The 25,307-nt window shown below is 40.5% G+C and overlaps 2 protein-coding genes across 4 annotated transcripts in view; one reads left to right on the plus strand and one right to left on the minus strand.

Moving 5' to 3' along the window:
- The window catches only part of SLC45A1 (solute carrier family 45 member 1), a 104,046-nt gene that overhangs the window by 76,819 nt on the left and 1,920 nt on the right, over window positions 1–25,307 (minus strand). For both annotated transcript variants that reach the window (XM_026085547.1, XM_026085534.1), the window contains exon 2: window positions 7,620–7,714. The gene's annotated coding sequence lies outside the window, so the exon portion shown is untranslated. The remainder of the gene's footprint in view (window positions 1–7,619; window positions 7,715–25,307) is intronic.
- On the plus strand, window positions 98–10,445 carry ERRFI1 (ERBB receptor feedback inhibitor 1). Of its 2 annotated transcripts, XM_026085575.1 has the most exons (4): window positions 98–318; window positions 6,626–6,821; window positions 6,963–7,039; window positions 7,628–10,445. In XM_026085575.1, exons 2-4 carry the CDS (start codon window positions 6,700–6,702, stop codon window positions 8,824–8,826), a joined length of 1,398 nt encoding a protein of 465 aa, XP_025941360.1. In that variant the 5' UTR covers window positions 98–318; window positions 6,626–6,699; the 3' UTR covers window positions 8,827–10,445. The 2 variants fall into 2 exon arrangements, with proteins under 2 accessions (XP_025941360.1, XP_025941359.1); XM_026085574.1 differs by lacking the exon at window positions 98–318 and having other exon boundaries at window positions 5,581–6,821.

Genomic DNA, 25,307 nt, shown 5'->3' on the forward strand with positions numbered 1-25,307 from the left:
CGCTGCCGCGGAGCCGGCGCGGCCCACGCCAGCGGCGCGGGGGGAGGCGCCGGGACGAGAGCGGGCCGCGGCCTGGGACGGGAGCGGGACGGGACGAGCGGGGAGCGCGTTTTCTGCCTTTTCCGTCGGAGGCTGCGAAAGCCGCAGGTGCCCGGCCCGCAGCACGGCCCCTACCTGCGGGCTGGCGGCAGTGCCAGCAGTGCTCTTTCGCGGGGACCGGCCACCTGCACGCCGCGACTGCGTCTCCCCTGCCGAGGGGCCGCCTCCCGGTGGGGCTCGTGTAGGGAGCCGCTGTTCTGCAGCCTCCTCTCCCCGACGGTTAGTGCTGCCTTGCGTTTTTTTTCCTGAACTGAAACAGGATCAGCGTTTCCTTCGCTCTACTTCGAGCAGCTCTTTGCCAGCCTTTGAGTAAACAGACTGCATTGTGCATTCAGACTCTGTGCTGTGCACTCTAATTTAGGATGTCTTAATTTAGAATAAGCATTTCTTCACGACCTAACCCCCCGTATGGGCTCGTCTTTGATTTTCTAAAATAACCAGTCTGTCCTATTTAAATCTGGAGACATCACTGTACCCTTAAAATATTTACAGCACAGCTCTTAAGCATTTATGCTTTCTGTGAACGTGCTCTATGCTGATTATGCAATGCAAGCCAGGCATAGCAACTCTGAAACGTGAATGGTCTTGGTGTCCCCAGTGTACAGACTAAGGACCCTTTGCACTGTCGTTTAACTGATAAACTATCATTTGTTACATTTGATCTGCAGATAACTACTAATTTATATATAGAGATATATGTACACACACACACACACACACAGAGGATGCTAAAGGCTCTGGGGGGCAAGGTCTCTCTGATCAGCTTGGAGATACCTGAATCTTTGTCATACTGGAATCTTTGTCATACTGGAATGACAAGTGAACAATGCATCTTAATGCTAAAAAGCACCTCTCTGCCAGTTCCCAACCTTCATGTACTAAAGTTTAAAGCCTGAGAGTTGGAGGTTTGGGTTCCCCCCCCCCCAAATGGATCAAAACATTGTTGGTAATGCTCAAGAAGTATCATACACTTTAACTCCTGTGCCACTGGAATATTCCCAGACAGAAATCTGCATTTATAAGCTAGTAAAAATTTAAAAGAGGAAATCAAACTGCTCTATTCATCCTTACTACTTTGTGCACAAGCCTAATTTTCTTTCCTTAGCAATTTAGCTGTATTTATCTGACAAATATTTAAAAAAAAAAAAGGGCTCGCTCACTGGATGGATTTCTGGTATAACTTTTGAAGAACTGGTTACTACCTTTCTGGGGGCATATGTTCAGAAATTATTTTAGAGGAGAAAAGAGTTGCACTTCTCTGTAGTGGAAAACAGAATTAAAACTTACTGTGATAGTCATAACCACAGCGTTAGACCTGAGTCAGCTGTAAAGGAATTTATGTTTCCTGAATGTAAGCTGGCTATATTCATGTTAAAATTTTCAGGAGGGTGAAGTACCATGCCTTAAACATGCATCTGAAATTTGACAAGCAGAGGCAAGGCAATTGTCTTACTATTTAATTATTAGTTTTCTACTGGTGATTTACAGGTTCCTCCCAGGTGCTGTCGAAGGGCCATGAAAATGGTAGCCTAGATTTTAACTGAGCTTTAACTCTTTAGTGAACTGCAGCTCTTTCATTATATTCCAAAATACCTCTCTCCTATAATCTTGATACATTGTTTGCTTGCTGTTCAGTTGATTTGGCTCTTTAAATTTAAGTCCTGCCAATCATCTTTGGGGTGCATCTACAGAATTCACCTTATGTGCAACCTCTTATAATTTGAGCACCTTTTTTTCTGTCTGCACTAAGTGATTATCTTAAATTTTCTGCAACAGAGTAGTCCATTTCTGGTTGACAGTATGTGTAGAAACAGATCTCAAAGCTGTAAGAGCATGCCTGGTACCCTAAAGAATGATTCCTATAATGGAAAAAAAAAAAATCTTCTGGGGCCTATATCTGAGCATGCTTTAGCTTGTGACTCTGAGGAATAGCGTATTGCACTGTGGAACTTTGGTGCTTAGTAAATAAGGTCCGATTCCTTATAAAACTAATAGATTTAAATTAACCTTCCTCCCTTGAGATTGTTTTTGCTAGATGACAGTTATTCAGCATTTATCTAGTTGCAAAGCCAAAGCACTTAAGGGATGTAATGACCATTAGAGAACCAAGGTTTGGGGGGAGAGGGGGAAAGGGAGTATCTTGAGTTCCAGAAAGTATACTAAGATCATTTAGGCTTTTTAAAGTTCAGTTGGAAGTCCAAAATGCTTAAATTTGAAACAGGGTGGCTCTCTCCCTGGTACTTATATTAAACATAAAATCATCATTTAAAAAAAGAGGAAATTACATCACATTGTCAAATAAGGAACAGCTAGCTGGGATGGATGACTTGTAGTGCAAAAATGTGCCCCTCCTCCTATGAATTGCTTCTGAGATTTGTTAAAGATACATGCTCGCAAGGTGAGCAAAAATAGGTTGTGGATTTAAGGTAGCCACAGTTTCTCACAAAAGTGGTAGGTAGGTCTTGTTTTTAATTTTCTTAATTTTTTTCTTTAATTTCTTACAAGCAGTGTATAATCTGCCTTGTCGAGAGTGTTGCCTTTATAAAACATGTCCAAAATTTGAGCAGGCATTCAAAAATCTTTATGGCAAACTGCATATGTATCTATTAAGTGAAACATTCTAGGACATGCTTTGGTCTGTTGTACATACCAGAGAGGTTTCCTATATTATGGAACTGATTTGCCTCAATTATTTTGTAACATCCAGGAAAAAGAAGGAGTAAAGCAGACTAACCAGATTCTGTGTGATGAGTGAGCTAAAAGAGATGCAGATGCTTCTTAGTTTCTAAATAGAGGATTACTGTTGCTGTAACACATGTATTTAATGATAACTGTCAGCATGAAAACTGTGTTTGGGATGTTTCATATAACTCAATTTCAGAATGTTCTTCTCACTTGCAAGATTTTTCTGATATATTCAGGTCTGAATGTATATTTGGCCATCTAAAAATCTTCCTTCAATCTCATTATCTTAGGTATTTAAAGTAATTTATATTTGTTAATATAGGCAGGCATGAATGTTTAAAAATTCTCTCCTTTGCAGAGTTACCTTCCTTTACAGTAGATAGTGTTGATAGCTTTCTAATGCACCCTCAAGCCTTTGAATTGCCTTGGCTTGTGTCTTTAAGCTTAATAACTGTAGTACAAAATAAGACTATAGCTAGTAATTACTACCTCAGTTTCTTTTGAATAATACTGAAACTGTAACATCTTTAGGAAGCGCTGAAACTGCTTCTAAGTGCCATAATCCATGCATAACTAGGCCAGACAGGCAGAGTAACTGGGAAACCCACTGTGAGTAACAACTTCTGCAAATGAGTAGCAAAAACACGAGAGATCCAAAATGCTGCCTTATTGCATAGTGTCCATATTCTTTAGCAGATGTAGTTTGATTTTATTTATAAGTTTAGATTCTTAAATCTTTAAGGAGGCAGGTTTGGACCAACAGTTAAGATGGAAACTTTTGGGTTTATATTCTCACGACAGACTTATATAAATTGATTTTTACCAATTAGTAGAGAATAGCAGCATCTTGAAATATGTAAGTAATGCTCAGCTTTAGGAAGACCACACTATATGAAATTCAGAGTTCATACTGCTCAGTTACCTATTCTTATGGCTCCCATTTATTATTTTTCATGTTTGTTCAACAAAGTATGCATATTTTCAAATATAAACACTAACTCTCTGGACTCAGGACTGAAAAAGTAACTAGGTGAATATGCAGTTATATAGCTGCTTTACCTCTCTTCATACTTTTAGCTTACAGCATGGAGGATGGTTTCATAACTCGGTCTGTTCACAATTCCCCATTGAAACATCAAGGCAAGTCACCTTCTGTGACTTCACAAAAGGATTATTGTTAGAAGCAAGCAAGTTTTATGACTGCAAAATTTGTCTCTATTTTAATTTTAGAAATAAAGAGTTGATTGAAACAAGTTAAAATTACCTTTTCCTAGAGTATGTAAATATTTAAGTCCATTTCAGAAGTCAAGTTTAGCATTCCAGAGGGATTTCAGAGAGACCATTGTGCAACTATCACTCTGAAAGCCTAGATTTAGACAGCATTCAGGAGGCTGACACAGTAATTACTAGCAGTGGTTTTGGCATGGGATATGATGGAGGCTGGGCCTCTTAGCAAACCCTGCAAGGGTTGTATGTTATCACAGCAAGTGCATGACACGTGCTCTCAAATGACAGCACTGCCACCCCTCTTCCCGTCTCATTTCTTCTTATATCATAATCAATGTCTGTCTCCCTTATGGTCTTGTTAGATCTTGTATGTGGGTGAGGTGGAGCGCTATCATTTGCTGATTAATCAGTGTTCTGTATCAGTGTTTTTCAACTTCTGACTTGCATATGACTCCAAAAAAATTCCAAAATAGAAGTGCAGACCCCTTCATAGTCATTAAGCTCAAGTTCAGTAATTCAGCCTCCAACATTTCTTTTGCTAGAATAGTCTAGGGACATTCAGGGATCTGTGAGGCACAAACATCACTGCTCTGTATAGCGTGAGCTGATTGGCATTTTATTTGCAAATTGTTTTAACACAATCTGAACCCATTTTAGAATTGGTACCATACTTTCATTGTGCTGCTTAAGGCTTTTTGACAAATGGATTTCTCCAGTCTTTTGTTCCACATAGAAAATGGTTCTGCCTGCACTTAAAGAACTGTAAGGAAAATTCTGCTGCAGTTGAAATACTGGAGATTTTGAACTCATTTGCTAGTCAGAACTATGTTATTGCTTCTTGCAGTTGGTATATTTATATTTGATTTTATTTTGAAAGTCTCATTACCAGGAAGGGTCTGACTTTGATTGTGTGATGCAAAAATTACCTAGGTTAGGCTACTTTAAGATGTTTGTCTTAAAAGGAAATAAATACTCTTTACTAAAATGAGAGAGCTGAAATCAATATGGTTAGGACTCTAATGCTGTACTGCAATAGAAAGAATGCTAGATTGGGTCTTGTTTACTTCTAGCAATGCTAATAGCCTCCTCTCTAGAATTCTTGCGTGGCTGGCTAAAAAACCATATCTGTTAACAAAAGTATGATCACTCTTAATCATGGTTAAGAACATCTTCACACTCTTTAAGAGAATGTGATTAGGTCTTGTAAAGTATAGGCATACACAGAGTCAGAAGCTGTTTTGCAGGTGTTATTTGTTTGGAAGGTCAATACTGGACCAAATTCAACATTTGGAAAAGCATAGCAGAGAAGTTCTTGCTTAAACATTTGTTTATAAAAGGCAAATGTTGGTGTTAGATTTCAAATCAATTCTGGGACACTTGATTCCAGTGCTGCTTAGAAGCCTGCCCATCCCTCTTGTGTTGCAAATGGGTATAATGGCTCTTTTCAGGCAGTACCATACTGTCGAGGGGGTTTCTTGATGTGTATAGTGTGTTGATGGAGCTCACCCCCAGTTGTTGTTTGACTTTTCTTTAGGTGGAATTTTTCTTCAGAAAGAAGAAATTTTACATTAGAAACTGGTTATATTCTTGATTCTCAAGAAAGATACTAATTAAACTGTGTGGGGGGGGGGGGTTAAACAGCCGTATAACACTGCATTGTACTTGCTAAATTGAGGGTATTTGTGTAAATAGTTGAAGCGTAGACCCAGAGAACATCCTTGCTTAGTCCTGGACTTAATGTCTTCTGCCTTCAGCAGAATGTTGATTGCTTTTACACTGATTTTTCTGAAATAATGTATTCTGAATTGCCCAACAAAACCCTGTGAGTCATCCTTTTCCTTAAACTACTTGTTGAATTTAAAGGAATTGCCAGTACTTTACTATCGTAAATGGGTGAGATAAATCATTGTTTGCACATTCAAAATAAATCTGAATAGAGCAGACAGTTTAGGAGTATTTCAAGATGCTAGATTTCTTATTTGCTTGATGTAAATAGCTAGATGAAAACCTGAGGATGATTTTAAGTATCTTTATGCTTAAGCTTATTAATATAGTGACCACTTTGTATGAAAGGAGTTTGGAGAGTGATTGCACTTCTGATTTAAGCAGTCAGTAGTTTTGTTTATTGCAGCTGTTCTTTTGAGAAAAGGCCATTTTTTAGCCTATTTAAGTTAGCACTTAAAAAAAATGTATTAGGCTATTTTATGTTGGCTGCACTGCAAATTATAAACTAACTGGCAAAAAGAAACAGCTATAGATAGATTTGTCTACCACAAAATTAAAGAGAAATTGCTGTGGCAAACTGAATTTGCCTGAATAACTGGCAGTTTATGCACAAGAACTGAATTTGTCAGTGCACAGTTCCTATGTATCACTAGTTTTACAGAACATATTTGTCTCACTTCTATACAGCTTAATTCTGTAAAAGAACTTATCTAGCTTGTATTTCAGTTCTATAATCAGAGACAAAACAGATTTGTTAATTTTCCTATTTGCAAGTATTGGGACAGAAAGCCTTGTTATAACAGTTATTTAATTCCTTCCTTGAAGTACTGAAATTTTAGATGAGAGCATATTTGCATTTCTGATATTTATGCCCTTCTCTTTTCTGAAGGGAATGCAAGCTGCAGGAAGCCTGTCAAGACTGAATTTCTAAGGTTGGGAGACCTCACCATAGAGCAGTACACAATGTCAACTGCAGGAGTTGCTGCACAAGAAATAAGAGTCCCCTTAAAAACTGGATTTCTTCACACTAGCCAAGGCATGGGGAGTCTGAAAACCTGTTGGGGTAGCCACAGCGGATTTGAAAAGTGAGTGAGGGGTAAATTTATCTATTGCATTTTCAAGTGGAGGATGAGGGTTAAGAATACTTGTATCAGTAGTGATCTATGGTTCATTTACAGTGAAGGATTTTTTCTTTTTTCTTTTCTTTTTTCTTTTTTACTTTTTAGTACTTACTTTAATGTGGACCCTATAGCTGTGGCATATAATTTGAATCCATCAGCAGAGCAACATTTACCGTCCAGTGGTAAGTATAATGAAGATTTTAAAACATATCAATTTAAGTACTGTAATGAATGTCTGGGAAGAAGAGTCCTCAGGTCTTCACTAAGACACTAAGGGCTTTCTCATTTTGGATGTAAGGCTGCCCTCTGGTGACAGAATGCAAACATTTCTTTTCAAGAAAATACTACTTTTTAAGAACATGCAAATTATTTCAAATGTGTGATCAAGAAAAACTTTTCTTTGTATTTACAAGCTTCTTCATTGCTGTTATACTCCTGAAAAAAAACTTTAAGAAAATAGCACTTTTTTTGTCATAGTCCAGTGGAATTCATGTAACTGCAGCTCTGTTCCATTGCTTATGCATGGGGTCTCAAACTATGCCATTTATCTGGAGCACTGGCCTAAAACGATAATGTAATCAGCTGCTCTCCTAACTAAGCACATGCCTATTACAGATCTATTCAGTCTTGCAGTTAAGTTTTACTTCTGGAATCATTAAGCAGACATTACTTACTGATGCATTAGAAGGAATTAGTTAAATATGTAGTGGCAAAGTCATGTGGTAGAATGTTACTTAGAAGTGTGTTCTAAGACTTTCTCACCTTTTTAGGGCACTCTTCAGACCATGCTTCCATGAATGACCACAGCTTTGCTGAAAGTTGCATCCAGGTCCCATCTCAGAAATCTAGTCCAGCTCCTGTAAGTCCCAACAATGAACAGCCAATTTCAAGATACGAAGACCATCTTGTTCCTGGCTTTAGTAAACTGTCATTATCTATGGGCTATGTTTCTGAAGAAACACCTCCTCACATGCCAATAAAAAATGGGCCAGTTCAATTTCTGCCTGCATCTTCCAATGACCGCAGCTCCAGGCCACTACCTCCACTGCCTATTTCTGAGGATCTTACTTCAGATGAGGTTGATAGAGAAGTGGAATTCCTGACCAGCTCAGACACTGACTTTTTGTTAGAAGATTATGAACTTCCTCCTTTTAAATCCAGTGCCCCAAGTAGGCGGAGCTTTAGGGGTTGTGGACAAATCAATTATGCATATTTTGATGCTCCAGCAGGACCAAAACCAGAAGGCACCAACCCTGCACAAAGCCTAAATGGATACATTTCTGGTATTTATCCTCCTTCACAGCAGCTGCATCGACGTTTGCGAAGGTCCCATTCAGGGCCTGCTGGATCACTCAATAAACCAGTAGTGAGACTATCTGGACACTTAAACAGGTCTTCTCCAAATTCTGATGAAGATAAACCAGAGATTCCACCAAGGGTTCCCATACCTCCAAGGGCTCTCAAACCAGACTATAGAAGGTGGTCGGCAGAAGTTGCTTCTAGTGCATACAGCGATGAAGACAGGCCTCCCAAAGTGCCTCCAAGAGAACCTTTGTCCCGCAGCAATTCCCGTACACCAAGTCCTAAAAGCCTGCCATCATACCTCAATGGGATTATGCCCCCCACCCAGAGTTTTGCACCTGATCCTAAATATGTCAGCAGCAAAGCTCTACAGAGACAAAATAGCGAAGGATCTGCCAACAGGGTCCCTTGCATTCTTCCCATTATTGAAAATGGTAAGAAGGCCAGTTCAACACACTACTATCTGCTGCCTGAAAGGCCTCCCTATCTGGACAAGTATGAGAAATTCTTCAGAGAAGCAGAAGAAACTAGCTCTAATTCAGAGGTACAGTCCTGGTCTGGTGACTGCACAGCCACTTCAACCCCAACAAAACTGGACTCAAAAACTAGAATGGACATAGCTGGTCATCTGAAACGAAAACACCTGTCTTACATAGTTTCTCCATAGTCTCTGGGAGCACAACTCAGCTCAGTTGTTCTGAATGGAGCAGAAGTCTATCATGTTACAAAGTTTTTAAGGTTTTCAAATAATGAAGTAGGACCAGTTTGTCCTCTGAGAACTGGAAAGTGGATGGTAAAATCCTATTATGCTGCATATCTCTGATATGTTTCTTAAGACTTGTTTTCTTGTCTTGGTCTGTAAAGTTGAAAACCTACAGAGATTCCATAGAAACATATCAAGGGATAATAGTCCCAGTTGGCCAGTTATATGCTACCCTAGATTAACATATTTGGTAGTCACGTTATCAAAAAATAAATAAATAAAATATCTAGCTTTGCTTATGAGTCACATAAAACTGACAACAGAGCAGATAATGCAGTACAGTTTTCATATCGGGCATTTCCAGAATTTCTTATCCATGGCAATACTGCTGAGAACAAGACTGTTCTCTTTCACTAGGATATGCCAGCCTGGTTAGAAGGTAACTCCAGGATCTAATATCCACCTTGAGACTTGACAAGCGTATTGGAAAAGCATTTAGACTGATGAGTCTATTTGACAGCTTAACTGGACACTAGTAGGATTTTCTTAATGAAGTAGCTTGGAACAGAGTTAGGCTTTGTGGATTCTTTCAATTGTTAGAGACACTTGGCTCAATTTTGCCATTTCTCCTAGGAGAGACTTGGACCAGCTACTGCTAAGCCTCTGCTACTCTTTTCCTGAGTGAATGTGTCCTAAAAGTGGCAGAGGATATGAGCAGCTATATGGTTGCTAATAAATAGACAGCAACTATATGCTCATCTAGAGTCTGAAATTCTGACTGTATTAAAAAACAGAAACCCAACACAAGCTGGTCTTGTGTTTTGGTTTCTATTCAGTATTTTAGGGGAGGAGGAGGGTATGAAAAAACATGATTCCATTTATGAACAGTGTCAGTCCCATCTCTCTCTGCTTCAGATGCTGCTTCTTTCTGTTTAATTTTTTCCTTATTCTGCCTCAGTGATCCTCTAAAACTCATTGAGGTGCCAGATTTGTGCATTAGGAGTTTCTCATTCTCATTTTGATTACATTTATCCTCTTACAGATAAGCACAAGAGAAAGGGTGCTCATTAATGGAGGTACAAAAGTTAAATGTGTTCCTCCTAACATACATAAACAAGCTGTTTACAGTTTAAACTGCTGAATGAGATGTTTGAGCTATTTTAAAGCTTACTTTTTATTTGTTTTAGTACAAACTAAATGAAGGTGAATACATGCTATAGAAATGCACTGATTTCTGCATCATGTACAGTATTGATTAAAAGATAATTCACTTTGTATTTTGAATATTGTCATGTCTTGCGTTTAATAAAGTTAAAATATACTATTTATGATACATTTTGTTTTTTGCTTTATTGGGTAGTGTATACAATTGTGTATTTGCATTTACTGGGAAATTTAAAGTGAAAAATGTTAAATGTGAAACAAATGTTGGATTCAGTTTCTGTTTAATTAAAATTAAGATTTCTGTGGACATGTTTGATCATTCATATTGCACAGATCTAATTTTAATTTCTCCTTACTAAAGTATCTGGTAGTTTGGTGTATATAGTTTTGTGTTGGCAATAAAGTGTCCTATAAAGTTATGTGGCCCATCAAGAATAATAACCCTTGTTATTTCTGGAGTCACCCATAGCATGTTAGGTACCATCTTGCAGACAACAATGGGCAGTAATGTTCCTGACTTCAATTTCTCATCTGGTAAAAAGACTTAAACTGGACATGAAAAGTGGCTGACAGGGGAATTGCTCATATTCTGAAGATGAAAAAAGCTTGAGCATAACTTTTTTTTTTTGCTTTTGCTTAACAGGAAAAAGAAATTGTCATTACTCTTCACAAAGCAAATATTTTACTGTAAGATGTGAGCCATGGATACAGTTACTGAAGATATAAAGCATCACACAATTTTGATCTTTTATCTGTGTATGCAGGTGAACACTTGCCTTCATGTAGTTTTTCAGTAATGCGTAATTTAGCTTTTATAGCTGGGGAGACTGCTAAGCTTTATTATGCAAAATATTTTTTAAAACCTCCTCCTCTGCCATAGTACTGTTAAGAACCCAAAGATTGGCCTCCAAAGCATAAACAAGTAATCTTAATCCTGTGCAGGGCTGTTGACTAATACTCATCCTACTGCAAGTCATTTCCCCCCACCCCAAATTATTCTTAGGTACAAAATGAAGTTGGTATTTGCAACCTTCCTACTAAATCAGAGCAGTTTTAACCCTGTGCCCCCAAAATAACATGCCTTCTCAGTTACACAGTCACTGCTGCAACAAACAGATCAATGCTACTAAACTGCAGCTAGTTCCTTGTTCAGCATCAGACTGAGCACAGACTTAATAGTTTTAATTTCACTAGAACTCTGCCTAAAACTAATTGCTCTGCAAATCTCCCTCTGCTTTTGTCTCTGGGTCCCATTTCATTCCTAATGCTTTAAAACCTCACTTTAACCTGGGTTCCTGTGCTTGAATTTACTGCTCTTTCCCCTTACTTGGAAGTCCTTGAATTCCCAAAGGCCTCAAGTTACAGTTCTGTCCTTAACAGCATTTACTCAAAGTAGTAGCAAAGTCACTGTTACATGGGGGGAAGCAGCAAGCAACCCCATTCAGTTATCACGTAGTAACGGTCTCCTCTGCTTTCAGTTGCATTGTCTGTTTTGGCTTAAAACGTTCAGGGGAGAGCCACACTCTTCCCAAGCTAAGCGCCTAGCATACATGCTGAGAAATGAACCCCTCTTTACAGGGAGGCCAGCCTAGGCCTTCTGTATTACTGGATGCATAAGGCATTGTATTTGGATGAAGTAAAGCTGCATGTTTGAGCTTTCTCACTTGCTGTCAGGTCTCATTCACAGTTCTCTTTTTGTCAGTACAGAGAAAGGATGAGTTCCTTCCTAACTCATTGCGCTTCACACTGACTAGATGCTATGTGTTAGTATTTGCGCAGTGCAAGCCAAAGACTTCTGAAATGACTAACACCTGAGCAAGTCTTCATGATGCATATTTGTTACAAGCACTGAAAAGCTTAAAAACATTATAAAATATGTGCTTTTGAATGGTCTTATAAAGGCTTTTCTGAAATTTCAAGTAGTGCAAGACTTTTAACCTAACCTCCATTATTGTTTTTCTTTTAGAAAATGAGAATTGCATGCTCCTTCCCTTTGAGTATTGACATTCATCTACTCAGTCCTGAATAAAAAAATTTCTGTAGCCATGCCATCTTTCGTGGTATGTCAGCTGAATCACAGCACAGAATTAAGTCTCATCAAGAAGTCAAATAAATAATGTACTTACAAGTTTAGTGCAACTATAAGTGAGGTAAGCCAGACTAAACCTGAATTCAGAGAATAATGAGTTGAATTGCTTGGTTACAAGCAAGAAATTCAGCTGGATCACAGAGCTCACATGCCTCTCTGGTATGAGGAGGGACATCTATAGGCAACAGTTCTACGCTACTCAAGTTAGCCATTTGCCCTTTAAAAAACCCAAGTAACAAGGTTTCCCTGAGGACCTGTTCCACAGTTCAATGGTTTTCACTTGGTGACATGGGAGGAAGGGGGACAGTCACTGGCAAAGGAAAGTGGAAGCCTCTCCTGTATTCCCAGGCAATGCGGGATTCCTGTGCTTTGGGGGACAAAGTTCGGGTGATGCAAAAGCTGTCTTCAGTTTTTCAAGTGAGTAATTAGGCTCTAGAGTGGTGGGGGTAGCTTTGCAAGTTCTGGCCAGAAGACATTTCTCTGCTCATCCCCTGACACATGATAAGACTTGTCAGGACACAGCATGCTTTTGCAACAGTCTGATCACCTGTTTGAATATTTAGAGCTTGGGCTCACCTGGGCAGGGCCTGAGAGCTGCCGCTCAGGAGGAAGCCCCTTGCCAGATAGATTTGACTGGAATAATCAGACTTCAAAGGAGTTCTGACTTGATACACTGGAGTCTGAAGAGTCAAGAAATCTGGGTTAAAACAGGGAAGAAAGATGTACATCTAAGGGAAAGAAATGCTTCCCACAGCTTCCCGATTTGAGAAGTGGGCTGTACACACTGCTCACCTCCTACCTAGCATCCTCTCTCTTGCCCCTGCAAAGCTGCTGTGGCCACCTGGGCAAGCTAGAGAGCCTGTGGGTCCCAGGAGGCAGCTCAGGAAGGCACTGCAATGAACACTGGAGGGTGAATCCAGACCAGCCTTATGCTGAGGCCATGCTCATTGAGCAGTACCTCAGTGAGACCAGGCTGGCAGCAAAGTTAAGGGTGGGGTGGGGGAGCACCTCTCCTCCTAGCCTGAAAACCAGTGGTACCACATACAGAAGCTCCCTCACAGAAACCAGTGGTGGCAAGAAGCACCTACCATATCTGCACTGTGAAAGGGTCAGTGTTGACAAGTGCTACTTTGCCGATTAGATGCTGTGGATACATCCCAGTGCTTTGTAGGTTTCAGGCCAGCAAATCAACTGAGAGGAGCTGAGTCTAGCTAGTAACTCAGGGATAGGATGCTTTCCTCACCATGCCTGTTCCTGAAAGGGAGAGGCTGTGTTGGTACCTGTTGACCTGAAAAAAAATCCCTTTCATTGAACTTCTTCACCATGTTAATCTGCTCTTAAAGAGATTTTGTCCGGGAATCTTACCCAGGGAATAACACACAGCTGTAATGGGAGGACATTTTAAAACTCTTGATCATCAGTTTCTCTTGCATCATAAAGCAAAATCAAAACAGAAAGTAAACCTGATTTAGGCACATGCTGATTGACAACTTAATTAAATTCTGCAATAGTTTAAAATTACTGATCCTTCGTGTTGCTGTTGCTATTAGTTTCCCATTCATTCCCACATTGCAATAGGCACAATTCCTACTGTACTGAAACTACAGAAGAGCTCTCACTGAGATTGCATTTCCTTCTACAGCAGCCTTGGTTCTGTTTTCATACAGTTTGCGTGAAGTGGTAGGTTTAAATTGACAACGGAAAGCATCAGTCCAGTCCAGGACAAGGACATCAATTTTGCAAGGGGCAGTTATTATAGTAGGGAGTAGTTTCAGATGATGTCTAAACTAAGACAATCTTGTCAGGAATTCAGGGTTAAGAAGATGACCAAATCAGTCATGGGGATTCCCACCCTTCAAAATCATGATTAAAAACTGTGGCCCCTCTATAACCACTTCTAAAAGTATTACAAGCTGTATCCGTTAAACACATGCTCCCTAGATTACTTTCAAGAAGAAAATTTGAGATAGAAGTAACAAGATACACCATTTTATCTGTCTGTAGGGTCTTTGCAGTTAAGTAATCCAGTGATTTTGTGTTGTGTGTTCCTGGGGAATACTTTTTTTTTTTTTTTAATAGATTAATGTCTTCATTTCTTGACAACTTGTTTTTCAAGGTTATATTAATGTAAAACAGAAAACATATGGTAAGTTTTCTGTTTCTCATAGTTCCTTGGCACTGAAAATCTAGCACATGAAGTTTAATTATACTTATTAATATTTGTTAAATACAACTGCAGAGATTTCTGGCTGCTGAGTTTGTGATTAGCATTTGTATAAACTGAAAGACGTGTTACCCCCACCCATCCTGCATTGTAATTCAGGCCTTGCATAATTCCCGCCCAAATGCCTATTTTCATCCACACAGCTCATTATTTTTTCTGAATCACATATGGAAGCCACACCTGTGATTGCTCATAGACTGTTGCTATATTATTTATATATTGGTGTGTACCTTGATCCCAGTTGTGGTTAATTTTGAAAAAGGTGTTAGGCATTCCAAATTTTAAGTGGCATGCCACTGAAACATGGGAGTCATTAATTCTATTCATTTCCCTACAAAAGTGGTTCAGAGGAAGAAAAGCTTCTCTGTTTAAAAACTGCAGCTTCTTGATGAAGATTAAGGCTGTCACCCACAAATTGTTAGGATGTTAAAGCCACTTGTTAAAGCCAACTGTTAGCCATGTTAAAGGAAGAACAGTGCTAAGTACCATTCTTTTCTGGATATATCAGGCAAAAAAAAAAATCCTCAAAGCAGGTATTGAATATACTGCCATGAAATGCCAGGAAAAAAAATTTTTTTTCAAGATTTCCCCCCCCGCCCCTGGCCCCCCAAACTATTCAAGGGTGCTAACCGTTGTACACTGAGCCATCATGATAAAACACCTAGAGGGCCTTCAAGCACAAAGCCTCTGGATCTAGCAGGGGGTCAGCAGGCATGGCCTTAAGAATGATGTCTGGTCCACCAATCCACTCAGGTGGCAGAGAAGTAAGTTCCTGTTACATACAGTATTTATTTTACCTTTGTTAATGTTTTATGCTCACAGCAACCTCAAGAGCAAGGTCAGGACTACTGAATGCCCTTCTGGGAGGCAATGGGAACGCACAGTCAATCCTACATATTTAGCAGCCTTTAGGCATAAAACTCACAGGGAAATTATCAGCTTCAGAGAAGTCCACACAGAGGACTGCTTCAGTCTATGCCATGTGAGTCCAACTGCTGCATGGCAAGGTGCAAGGAAGACACTAGTGAACAGTGAGGGGACCCTTGTGACATTACTCATCACCTTGCAATTCTTCCACTGGCTGTTGTGCAAGTTCCAGAGGAAACCCAAGACTCCAACCATATTAGGTTGCACTTGGTGACTTCACTTGTCATCTATCATGTTGACAAGTTATTCAAGAAAAGGTTTCCTGCATCCTGGTTGCACACCCCTGTACTTAGAGCTTAAGCAATTTGAATTAGCATTGTGCTATTATGATGCAGAATCTGCATAACTCTGGTGAGCTGAAAGGCACGTGGCAATGCAGAGGCCTCTAACAACTCAGGGTGGAGATGAGACTACAAGTGCACACCCTGATGGATTCTGTTGCTCATGAGATTAAAATAACTTGAACTGCTTTTGTTGGGAAAGAAGAAAAAAAAAAAAAGAAGTCTTTTTGCAGAGTATCTCACCATGCTGAAAAGACAATGAACTGGAATGGTCATTCTATTAAGAGTCACAGGGGCAGCCAGGCAGCCCTGTTCGAGATGGGCTCTTAAGGTAATGAAGTGGCTGCCAGGTGAGCTCCTGCCTTATAGAGGCCGAAGGAGGGCTGGCGTAAGGCTCTAAAGATGAAAGGCTAGCCTGAAGCGTGGTGGGAAAGAACTGTTTAGCTCCTAGTTTCATGTTAAATGGCTTAATGCTAGTGTTTTGTTAAAAAAACAACAATGTAAACATAGATGCTTTCAGAGGCAAGGAGAAAGTGTTCCATTTTCTTCTATAGGTTTTATCAGTCATGCAATGTCCTGTACTGGATGTAATCCACAACAGTACTGTTAGAGCACATTACACATCCTTGGGAATAGCCAAGGACCCCATCACTTCTTGAGCAAGCTTTTGACTGGAGGACCAGAATTCCTTTGTACTGAGACACAGGCACAGGCAGCAGTCCAATTCTAACTTGAGACAGTACAACAAGGAATAGTGGTGCACAGAAACTAGCTCAAGATTGCTCAGCTCTTCAGTCTGCTAGTAACTGAAGAGGGCATTTCAGGGTGCTCTGGACATGCTGCCTCTCCCAGGCCACACTTCTGTCATCCGAGCTTATTCAGACCAACTTGATCACAGGCAAGCTCCATGACAAGACAGGATGCTATTGCATGCCCTGGAGCAGCACAATGAGTAAGGCTGCTGTTTTCTCAGGAGTTCAGTTTGCAGTTTAATGCCAGAACTTTACATCTGGACATTGCCATGCATAAGGGAGTGACCAATGCATCTTAAATACAGAACTCTGGCATTCTCAAGCAATACAATAGGATGCAGACGGTCTTGCTGGCTACAGCACTGGAAAATTCAAAGCAGCTGATATTCCTTCCAAATATGCTCCGGGCAAGGTAATCCACAAGCGACCAAGACCTTTCCACCAAAAGCTAGACAGAGACCGAAGCCAGCCTATTCCTTTCACAGGCGTTTTAAAAGGGAAGTTCCTGTTCTTTCTGCCAGGCGAACGCGTGTCCTCGCTACGATAGAAGCCGGGGGCGGCAGCGAGGGCTGCGGGCCCCGCCGCGCCCCACACGGGGGCGCCCTAGCGCTGCCGCCGCGAGGCCGCACCGCCTCGCTTCAAGCGCGGGCTTTTCCCTCGCTGCAGTAATGGGAAGCAAAATTGTTGCAGGGTGCTAACGTGCCAGGATATGTCACCCTCAGGGCTTGGCAGTAGTCTTCCCCGTTTTACTATTTTAAAGGGTTTTAATGCTCTGTAGCTCCCCGGGGGGGGGGGGGAAGGGAGAGAGGGGAAGACTGTTCCCATTCGCCCTCTACAGTCTGTGATACATAGGTTCCCATCCTCCATCCCTGGACACCTCTTAGTTCTGTCCCAAGGGATTTTTTTATTTTATTTTTTTTCCTTTTTGGAAAGCTGACAGTAAAACATGTATTGCTCCTGGAAAGCTCATACAGGATCATAGAGCTGCATTACTCTTAGCGTTTCCTGCTCCTTGAGCATCAGTGTTTTCTAGTCTTATTCTGAGATCTCCAAAGTCGCTACCTCACTCTTTCTTGATCGTTCTTACTAAAATGTTTACAAACCCCCTAGACTTCAGTATTACCCTCTCGCCAACTTAAAACCATTCTTTGATTTTTATACTTTCCTGCAGTGAGGTTTCTCTGACATAGTATCTCACTAATAAATCCGAATTATGTCTTCACTTAACACTACTGATAAAACTCATCCGAAAACTCCACCGGGAAAACAGGACCAGCTCTCTGTAGCACAAGCCTTCCTTTCCCTTCTACACAACAAAAAGGAAAAGTATTCTTTTGTACTACACACTGGAAAGCAACTGATCAACATGTCAGATGTGGTAATGAGAAGCTAGCACAGATAAATACATCCTATGCTGCCAGTTCTCTTGGAGACAGCAATTCCCCACTCAACAGCACATCTCCTATCAAATAGGTTAAATATCCAGCTCTCAGTGGTCAGGTTCATCACTGCTCAAGGCAGCTTGCCTCCCATCTGCCAGTCACTATCTTGCCTAGCTAGTGACCTCAGTGTGAGAGAACCTTTTCTAATTTATATAAATAACACAGCAGAAAGGGGGAGTCAGAGCATGTATGCGGAAGTGAGCAACACTTTCTTAAGAAGAGCTTGTTATAACTTTGAAATGTTTCTATGTACAAAAGTAAGCAATTTTCTACAGTTAATAGTACTTAAATGCAACATGGGCAATTTTTAAAATGGTTTTGGAGCTACCTAGAGATCAATTTCTCAGAATAATTTGAGACTTTACAGCATGGAGAAACTGAACAGTTTAAGAGCCATAACTGTAAAACAAAAACAAGCAAACAAAAACCCCCACCAAAACAGAAGTATGCCTCTTAGGGGTACAGCAATTCAGAAATTCCTAAGTTCTGGAAGCAAAATGCTCTACAAACAGAGTCATTAGGAATTGAAGTCCTTCTGACTGAACTATGGAGCAGAAAACACTCTTGCTACCAGACTTAGAACCAACAAATGACTCCATATTGCACAATATGAAATCCTGTATTCTCACAGCACAAGCACAGCAGTACTGTCTGTAGGGAACAACTGCAGTGGAGCTCTTTACAAGCACAGACAAACCAGGAACCAAAAGCAGCAGCAGCAGCAATGCAAGCCAGGGCAGTGCCCTCACCAACAAGGGGCACAGCCCCACCATACCTGGACAAGGAGAGCAGAGGGGGTCCCACAGAGGTAACAGCTTTGGCCAGCAGTCCGGTGATCACCCAGCAACTCTGAAGTGATGAGGCAGGTCTGAAGTCAAACCAGGAAGACTCATCAGCACAACAGGCCCACTAGGGGCCTAGGCCCAGGCCCCAGCTTAAATGGAGCTCCAGGGCTGTGGGTGGAGGGTGCTAAGGGGGCCCAGGTGAGGCTGGTCAGGGCCATGAAGGCTGCTCAGCACACTTAGGGCCCTACTGCTGTACAACTCTGCAGATAATAGTTTCAAAGCTGTTCAAAGGCATGATAGTCACTGGCCAAGGAAATTTTCATTTTAGGAACTGGCAGCAAATTTAGGCCAGTCCTTTGGGTGTCCTGAAGCAGAAGGTAGTCCATCTCAAGTACACAGAGTTGTAATGAGGAAGCTTTCTAAAAACACTAGGCAGAAAATTTGCTCTGGATATTCCTGGTAACTAATTGCTGACCCCAGAATACAGAAGATAGATTGATTTGGGCAACTATCAGTGGGAAACTTCACTGATGCTTTAAAATGGAATAATTTCTCCTTCCAGTAAGCCTTGAACATCAAATAAAAACGGACAATTAAGGAAAATTCAATCTGCTGCAATACTGCAAGGATTAAGTGACTAAATTACACTTTAAATTTATACTCCACTGAAAAATAAGGATCTGTGACTATCTGGGGCTATAATCAATTTCAAACTATATAGTTAATAGTGGAAGAAATTCTCTGCTCTCCTCTGTTCAGCAGACAGCAGAAAAATTTTTCATTGCAGAAGCATCTACAAAAACATGCATATTTCCTCCAGGGTTTGGTTTCAAGACATTCCTTTGATTCAGAACAGCAGCTCTGCAAGATCGCAAGGAACACTGAGAATCCCAAGGCAAATCCTACCATAACCATTGATGATGAGAGAAGGGTTGCAGGCTTTAGAGTTGCTGCTGAACTGAGTATGTACCTGGACTGCAGGCAAGTTCTGGCTATGGCTCAAAGTTGTTGCCAGTGCACCTGAAAAGCCTGCCACTCTTCTTGGTATACCTATGAAACTAGTTTATTCCTAGGGCATGAAACATTCATTAAGACATCTGCAAGGTGAGTAGCTTTTAAAAATACAACAGCAGCTCCACAGAGTAATGCTTCATGGAAAGCTGAAAAACAATATCTGCAGTCAGTTCTGTGAGGAATCTAGTTTATCAAATTATGCTGCATAGGATTTTGCACTTTTTTGTTTTTGCATTTCTCATTTTACTCTTATTCTGCTGTACATACGGTCGGTCACCCACATAGTCCACGGTCTTCTGAACTTTAATGCTAAAGCTTGTCAAAAGGTGTTTCATCCTTTCAAGATGAAGCCTGCTCTGTGTGCAGAGGAGAGTGATTGAGATGCTAAGAACCTCTGAACCCAACAGGATGTCACTGTATCTAATCTGTATGTTACTGAGAGTTTCTTCTAACATTTTTTTCTATGTACCAACCCTTATTAAAAGAAGTTCTGGTTTCGTGCCCATCTCCTCCTCGCTTTCTTCCCAGATTTGTGTTTTAATATTTCAGATGTTTCAGAAGGAAATTGAGTATTTTTGATTTTCTAGCTTCTTGGAAAAAAATAGGAAGAGGGAAACTCCTCCCTGGAGAACAACAACAACTTTGAGCATAGTCGCACTTCACTTGGCTAGCATGCTGCTGGATGGAACTGGAACAGTAGTACTGCTGGCTTCAGGACTACAAGCAATTATTATTCTGGAAAACTAGCAGTTGATGCCAGTAGAATTTGGCTGACAGGATAAATATGATGTCTAAAAACAGATCAAGGTTTAAACATGAGGTTACGAACTTAGCAGCAAAATATAACCTCAGAGTATTCATATTAGCAACTTCTATACAGCTGGAGTAGAGATGCTCCTGCACTGTCTTAACTTTCATTTCTGAATTATACTCAAAGATTTTGCTGTAACGTTTCCAGACCATCAGCATCACACCTTTATTAGAAGAGAGTAATTCTCCTGCTGAAAAGAACAATTTCAAAATCCTGTTAGGGAAAGTTTTATAAAAAGCAGTGAGTTTATTTTTTAAAGTGAAGAATTAATTATATTTATTTCTTCATACTGTACTGAACAAGATATAAAAGCTGATTCATTTTAAGTATATCTTTAACTATCTCAGTACAGACATTTCTGTTGTTCTCTTCCCCCTCTCCTCCATTAATTGTTATTTCTTAGGGCTGATTATTTCGCTATGGCTGTTTTAGTTTGGCTAAATTCTCCCTTTCTGTTTTACAATGCACTTGTGGAGAGGCCTCCCTAAATTGTCCAGGCCTTCCTTACAGATCCTGTCTTGTAACTGTATGAAAAGCTGTGAATTGGGACAGCTGAGAAACAGCAACTGCCTGGTAGGTGTTTGTATCTTGGTGAGGCCTGCCACATCAGAACCAAAAGTGGTGAGCTGAACATTGCTTCTAATGTCAACTCTACCTAATATGCTGAACGTTCATAGGCCATTCACAAATCTGATCAGATGACTGCATTAACTTACAGAGCAGAGTTCTGGGCATACTTCTAATCTTGTGGAAATTTTCCCTTTTATACTTTTCCAAGCGTTTTGTCATTAATATTAGGAATCAGAAAGTGTTGCTCTGAAAACCATTATGTCCCTAGTCTTCCTGGGAAACTTCAGCAGCTGAGGAAACTTCACTGCCACCCTTGCTACATGAGTCTCTCCAGAAATAAATCCACCCTTGAGAATACAAGTGGTTGCACAATATCCTTGCACAACTTTACTTCTCTCTCCCTCTATCATTAATGGAATGCCCTTGAATTAAATTGTTAAATGGTACATGAGTATCTGCAAGACTCTAAGGGGAGTAAACCCTAAGGAGGGAAGAATTATTTAAGGTCATACAAAGGGTATAATTAGAAGCTGTTGAATGAAGTTAAGCAAAAGAACAACAAGCCCAAGTACAAAAGCTGCACCTCAGCCAGTGACAGCTTCTAGCACACAGAACATCCTTGTGGAAAGCAGTAAGGGTCTAGACCCACTAAAGATACTGGGTTCAACACTGAGCTCTGCAGTACTTATTTTGCTGCACTACCTAGGAGAGTCCTCAGTGCACCTATACAATATAAGGGGCAATTTACGTCCCTAAAAATAGGATAAATAAAAAAGTATTTGCTGACTGGGGAGCTGTGGGAACTGGTTAGTAAGACAATCTTAGGAGATAGCTATGTCTCATGCTCTTTCTCACAGAGACTCATCTGTGTCTGAGACCGGGTTTTACAATTCTGAACCCTCTTCTGGAGCCAGTCATTTATGTCAGTCCTATATCCCAAAACGTGTCTAGAAAAAGATGCACCAATAATTTATCTACTATTGGTTATCTATTGGTTAGAGTACTCAGGATACAGGAGACCTGGGTTCAGTTCCCTCACAAAGTCCAGACCCTCCAATGCAGGATCTCCTTTGCCACTAGATGATCTAGGAGAATGTTTCCAATCTTTCCAGCCTCACAAGGCAGTGCCTCCAAGGGCAGGGAAGGCCTTATCCCACAGTGCCTCTGGGCTGTGTGGCTAAGCCTACTGTGCACGCACAGGGCTCTGCTCAGTGTGTATATATGAGAAAAGTGGATACTTTTAGACACAGAGGATTTGTGTGCAGCACGTCTGGCAGTTCTGGAACGGTAAGGTCTGCCATGGCATGCCTGTCCCCACTGAAAGTGTACTACTGAATGAGCCCTGCCAGTGTCTGAGACTGTATCTGCTAGAGCAACTCATACAACCTGCTCCTAGCCTCTTCCCTTCCTTAGATGCTTCTCAGAGCCTGGTAGGGAAGAGGCTGAAGTCCAGATACATTGTTCTGGCAGGGGCAGCCTGGCCCTTTTTGATGTCCTTCCCAGAAACCTCTTAACTTCCCGCCATGTGATGATGCTGGAAGGAACTACTAGATCTCCAGGAAAGTTGAGAGCCAGGAAATATTATCGGAGTGAGCCACTCAGCTGACAGCTCAGAGCAGCAAGTAAGCATGTCTGTGCTAGAACCTGCTCAGCTCTCATTTTACATATTTTGTTTCCTTTCCAGACTTCATTTCACACAGCTGTAACATGTGCAAGACCACATTCTAAATACATTTAACTAATTACTACTTAACAATTCCAGCAACTGCAAATTTCATTCATTCACTCATTCAGTGTTTTGTTGCTTACTTTTCAGACTTCAAAAACTGCATCTCATGTTCTACTGAAATGCAGTCTCCAATGTAACAGCAATGCATCCTTTTATCTGGAAGTACAATATGTCAACATGAATGACAGAATAGATACAGGTCTTGTGATTATTTTCATGGCTGGCACCTTCCTTCTTCTCTGCTACATGCTGATCTTTACAACTAACAGTCACCAGTCTCATCAAGGCTCCTGCAAGAAAACGTCTTACATCATTTTGGGATCACTGCTAGTTTCCTGCATCACAATGCCTCTTTTTGTTGAAAGACCAAACAAGACAATCTGATTAAGTAACGATTCTTTGCTCTGAGTTTCACTGTGTTTCATGTCTTGTAGTTAGGTCCTTCCAGATAGTATGCATACTCAAAATGGCTAGCAAGCTGCCTAAGGCTTGTAATTACTGGATGAAGCATAATGGCTTGTATACTTTTACAGCTGTCAGCACTGGTGTGCAGGCTGTTTTGCATACATTATGGTTGTGTTTGTCTCCACCTATTTTAAAAGTCATGCCTCTCTCTGTTGCTCAGAGGGACATATTCCTGGGTTAGGATTTGTGTGTGCTTACATTACAGTACTATGTAGAGCCTGCTTGCTTTTGCTTTTCTGGAAAGGAACTTGCCAAGGAACTGCAGCAAAGCTGGACTCCTCACACTCCACATGTTTTTGTTTATTCTCACTCAGCGCTCCTTCATTTATTTATACAACTTCTGATGGAAGATATTTTTCAGCATTGCAAATGTTCACTGCTCAAACTAGTATGTATGCCATCTAGTGTACATGCCTGTTACTAAATTATGTAATATTTTTAAACTCTCAATACAATAAAAAGAGCTCACTTTCAAATATGCATTCAAGCCTACACAACAACCAGAACCAACCACGAGAAAAAGTCCACCACCCTTGAGAGATGATACCAGACACACAACAGCTGCTAACTGACCACCTTCTCCCCAAATGCTCCAACTGTCACGTAACAAAATATTAGATGCTAGAGAGGATTATCATTTTAGGCCAAGTTCTGTGGCAGTAAATACCTGATTACTGAAAGCTCTAAAGCTAAAGCTTGCCAGTAGTGAAGCAACATGAAATTTCCCATGGTCACAAAACACCCTGAGCAGAATGTTCTTCATCTCATCTTTCAGCAGCAGATATAGGGGACTATAGGAAAAGAGCTATGTAACATCCAGGGAATCTCTATATGAACTGGATAAGGAGGGAAGAAAGAAGCCTTTCAGAAGTTGGAAGGCAATTTCTGTTTTTACATCAGCAAATTTCCTTCTTAAAACTTCCTGTAATAAGAAAAGTAGCCTAATCTGACTAATTCATACACTTTCACTAACTTATATCTGAAAGACTGAGTTAATAACACCTTGGCTGGAAACAGAGGAGCCATGTAAATTCAGGTTTGCTGGCCATCAGCAACATAAAAGGCTAAGAAAAGTGCCCGCCTGATGAAGAAAACAGTGATGGAAGTAGCATTCTTGCACTTTATTAACTGAGTCCTTTTGTTGAACACAATGAAAGAATCTGCAAGCTAACCAGATACGCTAATGGGATCTAAGCTCATTTGACTGCTTTTCCTATTATTACTTTAATATGAATGGGAAAGCACAAATCTACACAATGAAAACCTTATTTCTGTAAACTGAACTCTCTTAGCCTTGGAATAATAATAATAAAAAAAAAGTATAATCAAACTCCTGGCCTCTTTGTAGATGTCTTGTATTAAAATATTTCTGGAAGTCTAAATACAATGCAAATATGGAAATGTTTTCCTCCTAATGCTATAAAGTAGTCCTACAGCCCAGGAACACACAGCTTTTCTTGCATTCCTAATCATGCCCATTTAGAAACCAAGTGATTCTTCCAGATTCTAGGACAAAGAATCTCTCCACCATTTAGTTTACATTTGCATGGCAGTACCAGTTAGACTTGCAGATTTGATGAACAAACATGTCCAGTTTTACATAATTACAATTTTTTGCATATCTTGAGCAATTTCAAAGCTAGAGAAACTTATGAAAGATTTCCTTAACAAATTAGAGGAGACCGTACAGCTAAAGCAGTTCCCCCAGTGGATAGTAACACTGTAGAGACTTTTCTTAATTCTAAATTTGCCAAAGTACCTACATATTCCATTACTGAAGTGCAGCAACTGAGAATGATCTTGTTTTCCATCAAAACGAGCAATTGTAAAGGTACCTATGCAGTCATTTTTCAGAGTTTCAGCTGTGCACTTGAGACATGTACAGAACCAAGTCTCCAGATGTTGTGGAAACTTCAGAGTTTACTCAGGTGCCATCTTGTAAGTGTGGCTGCTGACAGAGTGAGGCAACAGCTGAGCACAGTTCTTTGGTAAAAGTAAGGCAGCAAAGATACGAATTGATCCCCAGTTCTTATAAGGATGTAGCTCCACTAGTTCCTCCAGAACTACCTAGCAAACCCTCTAAGCTGTGATAAGGCAGATACTACTTATAGCCAGGCCTGTAGCAAGTTCAGATTTATAGTTACCAGAAATAACCATTGCTACTAGTGGCAAGCTACTAGGTCCAAATTTCC

Source organism: Apteryx rowi, unplaced genomic scaffold, assembly GCF_003343035.1.
Source record: "Apteryx rowi isolate R43461 unplaced genomic scaffold, aptRow1 scaffold_67, whole genome shotgun sequence".
Taxonomy (NCBI): domain Eukaryota; kingdom Metazoa; phylum Chordata; class Aves; order Apterygiformes; family Apterygidae; genus Apteryx; species Apteryx rowi.